Consider the following 15,176-nt stretch of genomic DNA (forward strand, 5'->3'; position numbering starts at 1 on the left):
TGCTGGGTTTGTCTAGTGTGACATTGGTTAGTGTGCTGTTGCCACATTGGCACTGGGTCCTGCTGCTTGGAACTAGTAAGTCGGCACTGGGTTCTGCTGCTGAGCACTAGCACATGGCGCTGTCCTTGCAGAAATGCCAAAAGATTCTCTGTTCTGACCTTAGTTTTGTTGGATTTGGCACTTCCACAGTAGCACTGGTTCTGCCGGGCACATTGCACTGCTGCTGCTGGCTTTGCAGAATCTGGCAGAATCTGCTAGGTATGTTTATTCCTGCCTTGCTTTTTTTCTCCCATTGGAAACAACAGAGGATGGGGGCTCCCCCTTTGGGCTCCCATAGAATTGGACCCCCTGGTCCAACCTTTTTGAAACTTGGGGGTTCTTTTGGGGAGAGGCTCCAGCAGCTACACTGCAAATTTGGTGGCTCTATCTCAAGCTCCTTTCCTCCCCCACACTGAATGTACCCTAGAGATTTGCCATTGATTATAATGGCCCCATAGGGTATAATGGAGCTGAAAAATTCAGGAATCCTGAATTAATTCAGGATTCTCTTCTTTGTACGCTGAATCAGATCAGAGAATTGGCTTCGGCTTAACAAATGCCTGAATCGTGCTGAAAAGGCTTGATTCAGGTTATCATTTGGCTCTGAAATGTCAAATGCTCATCCCTAGCCAGTGGTCGACAAGCTTTGTGTGAATAATCCCTTGTTTGTTCATTGTTCTCTGTCACAGGAATAAAAAATCTCATCATCTGGGGTAACATCAGCGGGAGTACCTTCATTGACCTCAGTCACACGGAACTCTATAGCTATGACAGTGCCATCTGGGGCCCGCCAAGCTTTTCCCGTTCCCTGTTGGATGTTCTGTTTGATCGGTATTTTTCTGGATGCTGGAGCAATAACGTATCTAAACGTATCTTTGTGAAATGGCTTCCCCCCCCCACCCCCGGTTGGCTTTTCTGCTGTTCCTGAATTACTACAGGAATGCAGGTTGCAGCGTGTCGTATCTTGCAAAACTAGCTTCAGATGCTTGCTCGTTTCTCAGCTTTCTTGACAGTGTTTCCATTTTGCTATCTAAAGTCTAGGAGCCCCGTAGCACAGAGTGGTAAGCTGCAGTACTGCTTAAGCTTAAGGAGTTTACAGGGCTCTTAGTACAGGGCCTCCTGTAAACTCTTGGAGGATTGGCTACATTAAGGGTGTCTGGCCTAATATGCAAAGGAGTTCCTGCTATAAAAAAAGCCTTGGTGTCAGTTACCAGTTGCTACTTCCTGCACCAATTCAGGTCATGCAGGCAGACGCAATGAGTCAGCCAGAGACCATCGTCAGCACTGGTGAATGGGTCTGAGCTGAGTCAACTTTGCAGTGGTGATTTCCAGAACCACAGGGGCTGCTCTACTTAGCTTGGTCCTGGGCCAGCCATTGGAACTCCCCAGTCTGTCCCTGGTACGATATAACCATCTGCCCTTCTTGCATTACTACTAATGTTGATGAAGGAGTTGTGGCATCCTGTGAAGCTGAGGACTGAGATCTGAATGAAGAACATCAGAAGAGCCCTGCTGGATCCGACCAGTGGTCCATCTAGTCCAGCATCCTGTTTCACACAGTGGCCTACCAGTTCCTCTGGAAGGCCAACAACAGCCCAGAGACCAAGGCCTTCCTAAGAACATAAGAAGAGACCTGCTGGATCAGACCAGTGGTCCATCTAGTCCAACATCCTGTCTTACACAGTGGCCAACCAGTTCCTCTGCAGGGCTAACAGCAGGGCATAGAGACCGAGCCCATTCTAAGAACCCTGCTGGATCAGACCAGTGGTCCATCTAGTCTAGCATCTTGTCTTACACAGTGGCCAACCAGTTCCTCTGCAGGGCTAACAGCAGGGCATAGAGACTGAGCCCATTCTAAGAACCCTGCTGGATCAGACCAGTGGTCCATCTAGTCTAGCATCCTGTCTTACACAGTGGCCAACCAGTTCCTCTGCAGGGCTAACAGCAGGGCATAGAGACCGAGCCCATTCTAAGAACCCTGCTGGATCAGACCAGTGGTCCATCTTGTCCAGCATCCTGTTTCACACAGTGGCCAGCCAGTTCCTCTGGAGGGCCAGCAACAGGGCACAGAGGCTGAGGTCCCTGATGTGGCCTTCTGGCTCTGGGAGTCAGAGGATCAGTGCCCATGAATACGGAGGTTTCCTTCAGTCACCAGGGCTAGTAGCCGTTGATAGAGTTATCCTCCATCAATCTAATCCCCTTTTGAAGCTGTTTATTCCAGTGGCCATCACTACATCCCCTGGCAGCAAATTCCAGATTTTTATTACTCTCTGCTTATAGTAGTATTTCTTTTTGTCTGCCCTGAGCCTACTGCCCGTCAGCTTCATTGGATGCCCTCAAGTTTTAGTATTCTGTGAGAGGGAGATATTTCTCTTTGTCAGTTCTCTCCATCCCATGTGTTATTTTATAAACCTCTATCACAGGGGTGGCCAGACTGTGGCTCAGGAGCCACATGTGGCTCTTTCACATACATTGTGTGGCTCTCGAAGCCCTCACTGCCCCATTGCCTGGCTTGGAGAAGGCATCTGTTTCTTTAAATCATTTCTCCAAGTCAAGCCAGCCATCCTTTCACTATGCTTTAAAAAAAACACTTGTGTTGTTCTCTCCCCCCGCCCCGGACAGTGAATGGATGCGCTCTGAATTTGTGGCTCAGCTGGGGTCCCAGAGTTGTTGGGGGCACCACTGGCTGGGCATGGCCCCAGCGCACATCATTTCGACGGTGATGAGATACTGGTATCAGGACTCTCCCCCGAAAGAGATTGTCTCTCTCGGAGTCATCAGCGAAGGTAAACATTCTTCTTTGAGTCGAATACTATGAATACTGTGTACAATTCTGGTCACCGCACCTCAAAAAAGAGATTATAGCACTGGAAAAAGTCCAGAAAAGGACAACTAGAATGATTCAAATGTCGGAACACTTTCCCTATGAAGAAAGGTTGAAACGCTTGGGGCTCTTTAGCTTGGAGAAAGGTCGACTGTGGGGTGACATGATGGGAGGTTTACAAGATTATGCTTGGGATAGAGAAGGTAGAGAAAGTAGAACTTTTCTCCCTTTCTCACAATATGAGAACTCAAGGGCACTCAATGAAATTGCTGAGCGGTCAGGATAGAACTGATAAAAGGAAGTACTTCTTCACCCAAAGGGTGATTAACTTGTGGAATTCATTGCCACAGGAGGTGGCGGCGGCTACAAGCATAGCCAGCTTCAAGAGGGGATTGGATAAGCATATGGAGCAGAGGTCCATCAGTGGCTATTAGCCACAGCTTATTGTTGGAACTCTCTGTCTGGGGCAGTGATGCTCTGTATTCTTGTGCTTGGGGGGGGCACAGTTGGAGGGCTTCTAGCCTCACTGGTGGACCTCTGATGGCACTTGCGGGGGGTGGGGTTTGGCCACTGTGACACAGAAGGTTGGACTGGATGGGCCATTGGCCTGATCCAACATGACTTCTCTTATGTTCTAATGTTCTTATGAATAATCCTCATGGTCTTCTCTGTTGCCCTTCTCCATTATCATTAAAGGGAATAGAAAAGACATCCCCCCTCCTTCACTGTGTTAAAGGCTTTGGACTTAATCCGGCAAAGGCAGTATTAAATCGTGGGCTTTGGGGTAGAGGCAAGCTGGGCAGAGACTGGGACTCCATACCAATAAAGAGGCATAGTTACATTTACTTCTTTATCAAAATCCCCAGTTATGCAGCACTGCTCCGCCATCATGCCTGGTAGGGAGTTCATGCTACTTCTGACAGGTTCCCTGTAACCTGTGCTTTTGCTCACCTCTCACTTAGAGCCCCGTGGCGCAGAGCGGAAAAGCTGCAGTACTGCAGTCCTAAGCTCTGCTCATGACCTGAGTTCGATCCCGGCGGAAGCTGGGTTCAGGTAGCCGGGTCGGTTTACTCAGCCTTCCACCTTTCCGAGGTCGGTAAAATGAGTACCCAGCTTGCTGGGGGGAAAGTGTAGCTGACTGGGGAAGGCAGTGGCAAACCACCCCGTAAAACATCTACCATAAAAATGTCATGATGCGACGTCACCCCAGAGTTGGAAATGACTGGTACTTGCACAGAGGTCTGCCTTCACTTTAACTCAGTCCTTGATCACCTCCCAGTTCCTTACGCCTTCCAGTGAAGTGCTCACCCCTACAGTTAACTCTGCCCTTCCTCTCCAGACAGGGCCAGATCTTGGGGGGGCAGAGGGGGTGCTTGCCCCGGGTGCTGACACGGGAGAGAGCGCCAAATTGGTATGGAGTCCATTGTATTCTATGGGCCCATAAGATAGAATGGGCCCATAAGGGGGCATCATTTTTTAAATTTTGCCCCCCCTCAAAAAACATGTGGATCCAGTCCTGTCTCCAGACCCATGCCCACTTGGCTTCTGGCTTCAGTGAGCCCTCAGGACAGCTGCGCCTCTCACAGCTGTAGTTGTGGATCAACCAGCCTCATCCTACCATTGGCGTCCCTGGCCAGATCATGACTTATGTGACTCCCTGCAGGTTTCCTAAAGGCTTCTCTACTGGTCCATGCCAAGCCTGGGTGACCCAGCCCCTCAACTCTTCCCATGGCCCCGCCCCCCGGGATGCCACGCCCACCCATTTCACTGCCAGCATTAAGCACATGTTTGAATTTCTCCCACTGAAATCAGTGGAAGCATAACACCTTAGTTAAGGTGGGCCCTATCTCCTTCATTTTGTGCCAAAGGGTGATTAACATGTGGAATTCACTGCCACAGGAGGTGGTGGCGGCCACAAGTATAGCCACCTTCAAGAGGGGTTTAGATAAAAATATGGAGCACAGGTCCATCAGTGGCTATTAGCCACAGTGTATGGAGCACAGGTCCATCAGTGGCTATTAGCCACAGTGTATGGAGCACAGGTCCATCAGTGGCTATTAGCCACAGTGTATGTGTGTATATAACATTTTTTGCCACTGTGTGACACAGAGTGTTGGACTTGATGGGCCGTTGGCCTGATCCAACATGGCTTCTCTTATGTTCTTATGTTCTTATGCCAGTTATAATAGTGAACATGTGTGTGCATTTCCCTGGGAATGAAGGATGTTTCAGAGGAATTGTCTTTGTTTCTTTAGGTCAGTTTGGGATTCCTGAAGGGATTGTCTTTTCCATGCCTGTGAGATTCCAGAATGGTAGATGGGAGGTCCTTACAGAGCTAGAAGTTAATGAGAAAACTCGAGAATTTCTTCAGATTTTAGCCTCCGATCTGATTCGGGTAATATTCAAATGTTTTTGTATCCTCTAACTGCATAAATTTGGTGTAGTGGTTAAGTGCGCAGGCCCTTATCTGGGAGAACCAGGTTTGATTCCCCACTCCTCCAATTGCACCTGCTTGAATGGCCTTGGGTTAGCCATAGCTCTCTTATGAATTGTTCTTGAAAGGGTAGCTTCTGGGAAAGCTCTCTCAGCCCTACCCACCTCACAGGGTGTCTGTTGTGGGGAAGGAGATAAAGGAGATTGTAAGCTGCTTTGAGAATCTGATTCAGAGAGAAGGGCGGGATATAAATCTGCAGTCGTCTTCCTCCTCCTCCTCCTCCTCCTCCTCCTCCTCCTCCTCCTAGTTTTGGACAAAGAAGTCCCTTGGGATGTTTTAGGCTGGGGAAATGGTACAGCAGGGGAAGCTGAAGCACCCCCTCCAAGAGCACCAGTGTCCTGACCCTGACTGGGCACCATGCACAGGAGAACTGAGCAGAATTGACAGCTCATGTGTGATTGTGTGATGCAGGATGGGGACCCCAGAACCAGCTCTGCAGTGTGTAATAACATTGTTGTGGGGAGGAGGAGGAGGAGATTGGATTTATACCCTACCCTTACTACCCAAAGGAGTCTCAGAGCAGCTTACAATCTCCTTTCCCTTCTCCTCCCTACCACAGACACCCTGGGAGGCAGGTGGAGCTGAGAGAGCTCTGACAGAAACTGCTCTTGAGAGGAACAGCTCTGCAAGAACTTGTGACAGACTCAAGGTCACATCAGCAGGTGCATGTGGAAGAGTGGGGAATCGCACCCAGGTTCTTCCACATAAAAGTCCACATGCTTAACCACTACACCAAACTGGCTCTCTCCATTTTTAAAAAAATTAAATCTGGCTCTCTCCAGATTGTAATGTTACTAATACTCTCCAGATTGCAATGGTTTACATGTGAGCCCTTCATACAGACTAGGGGCTTCTGAGGCCAAACATCACATTTAACAATTCCAACCACAAAATTTCGGTATCACGATGGCTGTAATAGGGCCTTCCCACATCTTTTCTTCATGAGACAAACATGTAAAGTTTGAAAACAATAACTCACGGCTCTCCCTATAGAAAATTCTAGCAGTGTGCGCTCAGCATATACCGAGCTGAATAAATGCCCCCAAAATAACTTAATAGCGAATCTGATTTGGCTACCAAAATAACCACTCTCAAATAAAAGCCAATATTAGTCTGCTTGTATTCAAACACAGCTAGAAAGCATTTAAAGAGACCACAGTCTCCTTAAATGCCTTCTGGGTTCACTCACGAATGAACTCAGAAAGCATTTAAAGGCCTTCTGAACTCCATTATACCTTATGGGGATGGTCCTCAAAGGGTATAATGCAGCCGAACAAATTCAGGGAGTGGTATTAGTTGTTCTGTTATCTGATTTTTAATCAAAAAGCATGTTACAGGTGTATTGTAATAACAGTCCCATCTGTAAATACTATTTGGTAAACTAAACTGTTTTCTTCCCTCCTGTACAGGAAAAAGAAGTTGCATTAGGTGAATTAAATGAACTGTATCCACACAAACGAGGTAAAAGAGAACAGTAGGATACCCAATTGCTTTCTGTAGCACCTAACCCAGCCTGTATCTGAAGACTATAATGATCCCCATATGTTACAATGAAACTGGGGGGGGGGGCAGTTTTTTGCACACCCCTGTTATGCTTTTCAGTATGATCTGTAAGCTGCCTTCAGTCACAATGAAAAGTGGGATATAAATATTGGAATAAATAAGTAGCTGGGGCAGGTTGATAACATTTAAGCAACTTCCTGTTTTTCCCCTATTAAGCAGGGTTCTGACAGTGATTGTCCTCTGTTATACTTGACCTGAATTGCTGGTTGTCATATTGCACTAAAAAAAAACCCAAACAAAGAAAGACTGCAAGAGTTTTTTTGCTCCCTAAATGGTGGTATGTTTTCTAAGGCGCGGGATGATGGTCTGAGGCCAAGTCTATCAGTACAGTGGCCTGGGGTGGGTAGATCTGTTCTCTGAAGGACACGTTACCTGAGCCTGCTTCAGCGGGGAAGGTGAGATATAAATCTGAGAAATAAATAAATAATAGTGGCAAGGGGAGGGTAGACCTGTTCTCCAGAGGACAGGTCTACCAATATAGTGGAAAGAGCTGGGTAGATCTGTTCACCAGAGGACAGGTCTACCAGTATAGTGGAAAGGGTTGGGTAGACCTGTTTCCAGAGGACAGGTCTACCAGTATAGTGGAAAGGGCTGGGTAGACCTGTTCTCCAGAGGACAGGTCTACCAGTATAGTGGAAAGGGTTGGGTAGACCTGTTCTCCAGAGGACAGATCTACCAGTATAGTGGAAAGGGTTGGGTTGACCTGTTCACCAGAGGACAGGTCTACCAATATAGTGGAAAGGGATGGGTAGACCTGTTCTCCAGAGGAAAGAAGTAGGTGACATCTGACTTGATTCTGTTTTCTAATATGTTTAAATTGTTCTTAAAATATAGTTTAACTGTAATCTAGAAGAATTTATTCTTGAGATGTTTACCAGGCGAAGTAATCCTCTGAAAAACTAATTTATACAGTAATGAAATGTAGGTTCACTCACAACTTCAATGCTACTAGCTTTTTTCTTTCACGGGGTAGATTTCTGCTCACAACACTGTGGAGGGAACATTTTGGCAACCTGTGTTAGGACAATGAGGAAGTTTGGGAATCTATTTATTTAATTCATTTATACTCCACCTATCTCCCCAGTGGCAACCCAAGGCAGCATACACCATTCTCCTTTCCCCCATTTTATCCTCATGAACAACCCTGTTAGGCAGGTTAGGTTAAACCAGTATGACTGACCCAAGGTCACCCAGTGGGCTTCCATGCCACAAGTAGAGATTCAAACCTGGGGTTTCCATACACTAGTCCAAGACTCTTAACCACTACACTTCACTGGCTCTTCATTTATCTGTTTGTGATTATGACCCGGGAGTTATGTTCAAAGGAAAAAATATTTCTAAATGCCCATTAGCCTCATGGAAGCTCCTTGCATCATGGCCATTGTGAATTATTGTTTTCTTATTTGTTTGTTTAAAGCATTTAAACAGGGCTTTTTTGTAGCAGGAACTCCTTTGCATATTAGGTCACACATCCCCGATGTAGCCAATCCTTCTGTAGCTTACAGTAGGCCCTGTACTAAGAGCCCTATAAGTTCTTGGAGGATTGGCTACATCAGGGGTATGTGGCCTAATATGCAAAGGAGTTCCTGCTACAAAAAAAGCCCTGCATTTATATAAATCTTTTGGCCTCAAACCACAGCACAGGCAGCCTTTTCAAGCAACAGATAGAACTGATTTAAAAGAACAGATAGCTGTTAGAAGACTTGATCATGCTCATGATGGGTCATAGTCTTCTTGGGGGGGGGGGAGGAATTCCTTATTATCTTATTTTTTTTCCAAGAATCTCAGTCTTAAACTTCAGAAGTCAGCCATCATATCCGCCGTGGTGTCATGTAGAACTTCAGCATAATAATGTCGTTTTCATCAGTTTACCCCATTAATAAAATGAACTTCTGGAAGTGGCAGAACACATCTTTTGTTTCTTACAGTACCTCTTTGGGCACTAAAAGAAGAAGAAGAAGAAGAAAGTACTTCAAAAGAGGGTAAGTGAAACAAATAATGTATTATTTTATATGTCCCCCCCCCAAATTCTTCTCCATGAGAACCCAAAGCAACTTATATTGTTTTCCTCTCCTCCAATTTATCTTCACAACACCCTGTGAGGTAGGTGTGAGGAATTTTTGGAAGGAGGAGGAAGACGATGATGACACTTGGGAGGGCTCCTGTTCTTCGTTTTGAAGCCCAGAAGTTGAGAGTCCCAAACATTTTGAAGGCATTTTTGAGAGTCCACCTTTGTCCTAACTTTTACTAACACTAGCCAATGCATCACAAAATAGTGACCACAAGCTTCACTAGACTGGATGTTAATAAACTCAGTACTCCGCCTCCCCCCTGAAAAAGAAGATGCCTCCATCGTCCGTTGTTTCCAAAGGATTAAACTAGCGAATGTCTAGAAAAGAACAAAGGTTCAGTAGCACCTTAAAGACTAATAAAATTTGTGGCAAAATCTCTGCAGAAGAAACTGAAGGTGTGTGTGGGGGGGGGGCGGTATTTTTGCAAGCCTAGCAGAAGTGGTGCAATATATCCAGCAGTACCAGTGCAATCCTAGAGTGGCCATCAGAACCCAGCACCATCTGCTGATGGGAGGTCTAACTCACGGAAGTTCATTCTGGAATACATGTTGTCAGTCTTTAAGGAAGGGGTGTCAAACATGCAGTTCAGGGGCCGAATCAGGCCCCTGGAGGGCTCCTATCAGGCCCTCAAGCAACTGGCTGTCATCTGCTTCCTTCTCCCTATATCTTGCTTCCTTCTGCATCACAGCTTGCTTTGCAAGGCTTGCTCAGTTGCACAGGAGCTACAGAACAAAACCTCTATTTTCTCCATTGGCTGAGGCTCCTCCCTTGGGGAGGAGTAGCTTGCTTTGCCAGGCAAAGCAGAGCTACTGAGCCAAGGCTCTTTTCCTTCTATTGACTGAGCCCCCCGCCCCCCCCAAGTCCTTAGGGAAGGAAGGAAAGAGCCAGAGCTTCCTTTGCCCAGTTCCCTGGATCCTATGGGAGAAATTCAAAGAAAGCAGCTTTAAGACCAATGAGTGCTAATGTTTTAAGCATGTTTTAAGTTCTTTAAAGATATAGTTGTGTTTGACTGTGTTTTTAATAAAATTTATATCTCTGCTACCTAATCTTAAATAGGTACACACATGGCCCCACCCGACATGGCTCAGCCCAACCAGACATGGCCCGGCCCAACAAGTCTCTTTTAGGTCAGATCCGGCCCTCATAACAAATGAGTGCAACACCCCTGCTTTAAGGTGTCTCTGGAGTTTTATTTTGTTGGAACAGCGACCCCTTTGGAATTCTTACCATGGGAAAGAACAGGCATGACAGAACCACAAACCAATTCTGTCGCATGCAGGCAATTTTACCACAGCCCTTTGAGTTGCTGTGTTCATTATAAAAACTCAGGGGACTGATATAAAAACTCAGCCGCCCTGAGCCTGCCTCGGCGGGGAGGGCGGGGTATAAATAAAAAAATTATCATTATTATTATTATTGTTATTATTATCATCATCATCATCAATTTGTTAATTTTATTTTAGAAGTCCAGATTCCATCCACTGACCAAGTCGTGTCAGAAGAACCTAGCACTGAAGGTAAACTCTTTGCTTTGTCATGTTATCTGCTTTGCTGTAAAGGTGAGAGCCCACAATGCATTTTCTGATTAGATCTCCTGATGTATTTAAAGGGAAGGCAGTTCTTTTAAACAACAGCTATCCAGCAGCTCCAAAAATTCCCAAATATTTTTGGAATTTTTCAAGTAAGCCATTTTCAGATTTTCAAATTAGCAGCCTGCTTAGTAACTGGCTGAGAAAATAGCCGATAGATACTGATAAGGTATTTATTGGGCGGGGTGGGGGGAGGTTTGGCTCAGTTTATACCAAGCATAAACCCCTATTTATATCTTACTTTTTTTGGCTCAGTTTATACCAAGCATAAACCCCTATTTATATCTTACTTTTCTCTCCAATGGGGACCCAGAGCAACATCAAAAGCACGACTTTATTCCCACAAGCCCTTTCAAACACCAGGCTCTCTGCCCGTTGTCATAAATAGGAACATTCAAGCATAAGTCAGGTTAGTGATAAAGACTGGCTTTTAGATCTGGAGGAAAGCCAGAGCAGAAAGGATAGAAGATGTAGAGTTTGAACCCCAAATTGTTAAATCAGGCAGTTTGGAATTGGGCGATTTCATCATATTCACATTGCTGGGATTAAACCCTAGTTTGTGGAATAGACTTCATTCTGAAGTCCCAGCACGGTTATCATAAATAATGGCTTAGAGAACAAAACAGTTTCATATGCTTTATTCGTACACATATATCAGCTCTGTGAGGAAAGGGGAAAGAATCCATGTTTTAATTGTATATAACTGAGAAGGTGAAGATTTTGCTCAAGGCTATCCTAAAAAGTCCAGAGCCAACCTGAGAATTTGAATTCAAGCCTCCTGGATCTAAAACACCCTTTAGAAAATGCTTCTAAGTGCGATGCATTTCCTTCTCAAGTGCCCTGGTTGTTACCGATGACTGGCATCCCGAATGGACACCCCATATCTGTTTTCAGACAGCTATGAAACAGAGGGGTCAAATATACTAAAAAACTGGGGGAAAGAAGTACATCTTGGATATGAATAAGTATAAAATAAAGAACTCTGTTTGTCCCAGTGCCTGAAGAGTTACCTGATGAGTTAAAAGAGTCAAAGAGCCCAGAAGAAGAAAATATCGAAGAGCCCACAGATGGTAAGTGAAACAACTTCATGAGAAGTAGAATTGTTAACTCTTTGCTTACATACTGGCTTCATTTATACCCTGCCTTTCTTCCCAATGGGGATCTAAAAGCTTACATCATTCTCTTCTGTTTTATCCTCACAACAACCCTGTGAGGTAGGTTAGGCTGAGAATGTGACCACCTTACTCTTCTTCTCAGCTCCTCACCACAGCTGTCCTTAAATCTGCTCCTAGGAGCTGCCTCCCATCTGGAAACCAGGGAAGGAGGGGTCCCACCAAAGGTCCTATCACCCTCTACAGCCTCTCTTCTTCAGGTTATGGTTTATCAAGATGTCACACTCACCACCCTTCTTGTATCTTTTAAAGTCTGCAGCGAGTTATGACCGTTCCACGTTGTGTTAAGCACCTCGACAGCAGTGAATGCTGAGAAAGGTGGCTCATACTTCAGAGGTGGATTTAGTGTCCTTAACCACTGCAGATGCTAGATCAGGGGTGCCAAACATGCGGTCCAGGGGCCAAATCAGGCCCCCAAGCAACTGGCTCTTGTCCGCTTCCTTCTCCCTCTCTTGCTTCCTTCTGTATCTCAGCTTACTTTACAAAGCTTGCTCAATGGCACAGGAGCTACAAAGCAAAACCTCCATTTTCTCCATTGGCTGAGGCTTCTCGCCCTCCTGCTCCCTTGGGGAGAGAGGGAAAGAGCCAGAGTTTCCTTTACCCAGTTCCCTGGATCCCATGAGAGAAACACAAAGAAAGCACCTTTAGGGCCGAGTGCTAACGTTTTAAGGATGCTTTAAGGTTTTTTTAAAAAAATCTTTATGTTTTCCTGTATCCTTTACAAGAACATAAGAGAAGCCGTGTTGGATCAGGCCAATGGCCCATCCAGTCCAACATTCTGTGTCACACAGTGGCCAAAAAACCCAATCCCATCAGGAGGTCCACCAGTGGGGCCAGGATACTAGAAGCCCTCACACTGTCCCTCCCCCCAAGCACACTGCAGAGCATCACTGCTCCAGACAGAGTTCCAATGATAAGCTATGGCTAATAGCCACTGATGGACCTCTGCTCCATATGCTTATCCAATCCCCTCTTGAAGCTGTCTATGCTTGTAGCCGCCGCCACCTCCTGTGGCAGTGAATTCTATGCCTTAATCACCCTTTGGGTGAAGAAGGACTTCCTTTTATCCGTTCTAACCCGACTGCTCAGCGATTTAATTGAGTGCCCACGAGTTCTCGTATTGTGAGAAAGGGAGGAATGTACTTCTTTCCCTACCTTCTCTATAAAGTTTATATCTCTGCTACCTAATCATAAATAGATATACACATGGCCTGGCCCAACCCTGCATGGCTTAGCCCAACAAGGTCTCTTATGTCAGATCCGACCCTCATAACAGGTTTGACACCCCTGGGCTAGATGCTTATTTTTTTAACAAAAGAAAGCAGATTTTGTACATTTGCAAATCTGTAGCTGCGAACAACTCATAATGAATTTCTGTGTATTTGTGTCTTATTCTGCAGCTCCTGAAGTTTCATCTGACCAGGAAGCGAATTTGAGCAATGTAGAATAAAGTTCATAACTCATCAGCCGAATAGTCTGGCTGCAGCTTCTAGACACTTGGATATGGTGACTTCTGTGACTCAATAACAGATTTGGTGCAAGAAAACTTTGTTTTTCCTTCTGAATGGAATGAGATATGTAGCTGTGTGAAAACTCATGCCTGGTTGTCTTTTATTTGTACTTTCAAGGCGAGTTGAATGAGAAACCGAATCTGTTTGGTTTGGAATATTTGGAAAACACCAATTTAGTTGCATTTCAACAAAATGTTGCCACTTTACCAGTCATTGCCCAGGCTGGATCTGGCATTCTAAACTACGAAGCGTGAAAGGTGTAGAGTAGAAAATTTAAAAGCAATAGCCTGGGTTTGAATGGCACTCACTCCTGCCTTCTCCCTGCATGTAGATGAAAACTGAGATTACCCCCTTTCCACTCCCCCACCAGCTGCCCTGGCTGTCCTCTTCTGACACACGCGCATGTTCCCATATGAGTGTAACATTTGAAGAGGGTAGATACACATGAAATCATATTTATGCAGGCCCGGATCTTGTGGCAAATTCCTTGGTTGGGTTTTTTGGGAAGGAAGGGGGAACCTCAGCCATATACGCAGAGCTTTTTTGGTAGAAAAAGCCCAGCGGGAGCTCCCCCGTGCCTTCCCCAGTGCGCCTGCTGTAGTGGGCACACTGGGGAAGGCTGAAGTCATGCGCCCTGTGCCTTTCCCAGCATGCCAACCAGAGCCCTGGTAGGCCAGGCAGAGCTCCGCTCCTGTGCACTCCTGCCCAAAAAACGCCCTGCATATATGCATTATGTATATCAGATTGTGTGTGCATAGGCCCTATTCAAACCTTACATGTGCATGTCTGAGAGTATCTGGGAAACAGACAAATGTGGTGAACAAGGCAGGAGGAGTCGATCTTGATTGTCCACTGCCTGTAGGGAGAAAGAGTAGAGAGTACTCTCTGAAGCAGACCAAATAATTTTAATTTTATATATAAGATGTAAAAAGTATTTTCTGTCTGTCCATCTGAGTACCAGCAAAGTTACCCACCCTCCTTATCCACTTGGCAAGGATAAGGATTTGGAGAAAGCTGCCCAGGTTTTAACTGCGTTCTGGTTGACCCATCTGGCAATATCGTCCACCATTTGCATTTCGCAGTAACACTCATTATGCACCTGTCGTCTCTCATGTGATTGCATGTGCGCCCCTGGATCTGCTGCTGCTCCTGCTGGATTCTAAATAGTTCTTTAATTGCAAGTGTTGCAGTTTCTTGTGAACAGTTCTTAAGGAGACTTTATGGACCCAGGCTTCAGTCTATGATAGTCTGCCTCTTGAAGCTGAACTAATGTATGCTTTTTTTCCAAATTGGAACTTGGGCTATGAGTAATGGCATTTAGATGGATTAATATATGAAAGGGACTACTTTGAGGAATATCTGCAATTTGAAAAGGCACCTTTATTGGAATTGTAAGCATAAACAAATTACGTACAATATTTTTGCACAGTTTAATACAGTTTCAAAATTCTTTGAAGAGCTATATTCATTATTTTGTCATGGTTATTTGCTGTATTTGTAGCCATGGAGCCTTCAGCAGAAAGGTGGGGTCGATATTTCTTGAATTAAAAAAATGTAAGAACTATGCAGTTTATATGTGCTGGAATGTGAAAGAAGTGGTTTTTAAAAACAAGATCCCTTTGGAGTTATAATGTGTGTTTATGTCAGTTGTACAGTTTTTTGTTTTATGTGTTGTGACAATTAGACTCTGTCTTTTGTGAGAAACATTAAAAGAAAGCAACTAGCCCCCAAAAGGTTCCCTTAAAAGGAGTGGGTCTGGGCTCCATCTCTTACCTGGCTCTGCTCACCCCTATGCAGGGGTGGAATTCTAGCAGGAGCTCCTTTGCATATTAGGCCACACACCCCTGATGTAGCCAGTCCTCCAAGAGCTTACAGGGCTCTTTTTTGTAAGCTCTTGGAGGATTGGCTACAT

General features: G+C 45.4%; 1 protein-coding gene across 1 annotated transcript in view; it reads left to right on the forward strand.

Annotated features, from left to right (window-relative positions):
• MDH1B (malate dehydrogenase 1B) overlaps positions 1–13,518 on the forward strand; it is a 22,404-nt gene extending 8,886 nt beyond the window's left edge. The window contains exons 6-13 of the mRNA XM_060257029.1: positions 729–870; positions 2,662–2,825; positions 5,119–5,258; positions 6,767–6,818; positions 8,849–8,902; positions 10,456–10,509; positions 11,577–11,651; positions 13,382–13,518. Of these exons, the coding sequence (XP_060113012.1) occupies positions 729–870; positions 2,662–2,825; positions 5,119–5,258; positions 6,767–6,818; positions 8,849–8,902; positions 10,456–10,509; positions 11,577–11,651; positions 13,382–13,518 (818 nt within the window). The remainder of the gene's footprint in view (positions 1–728; positions 871–2,661; positions 2,826–5,118; positions 5,259–6,766; positions 6,819–8,848; positions 8,903–10,455; positions 10,510–11,576; positions 11,652–13,381) is intronic.
• Positions 13,519–15,176: the final 1,658 nt, after the last annotated feature.

This window comes from Heteronotia binoei, chromosome 16 (assembly GCF_032191835.1).
Source record: "Heteronotia binoei isolate CCM8104 ecotype False Entrance Well chromosome 16, APGP_CSIRO_Hbin_v1, whole genome shotgun sequence".
NCBI classification, from domain to species: domain Eukaryota; kingdom Metazoa; phylum Chordata; class Lepidosauria; order Squamata; family Gekkonidae; genus Heteronotia; species Heteronotia binoei.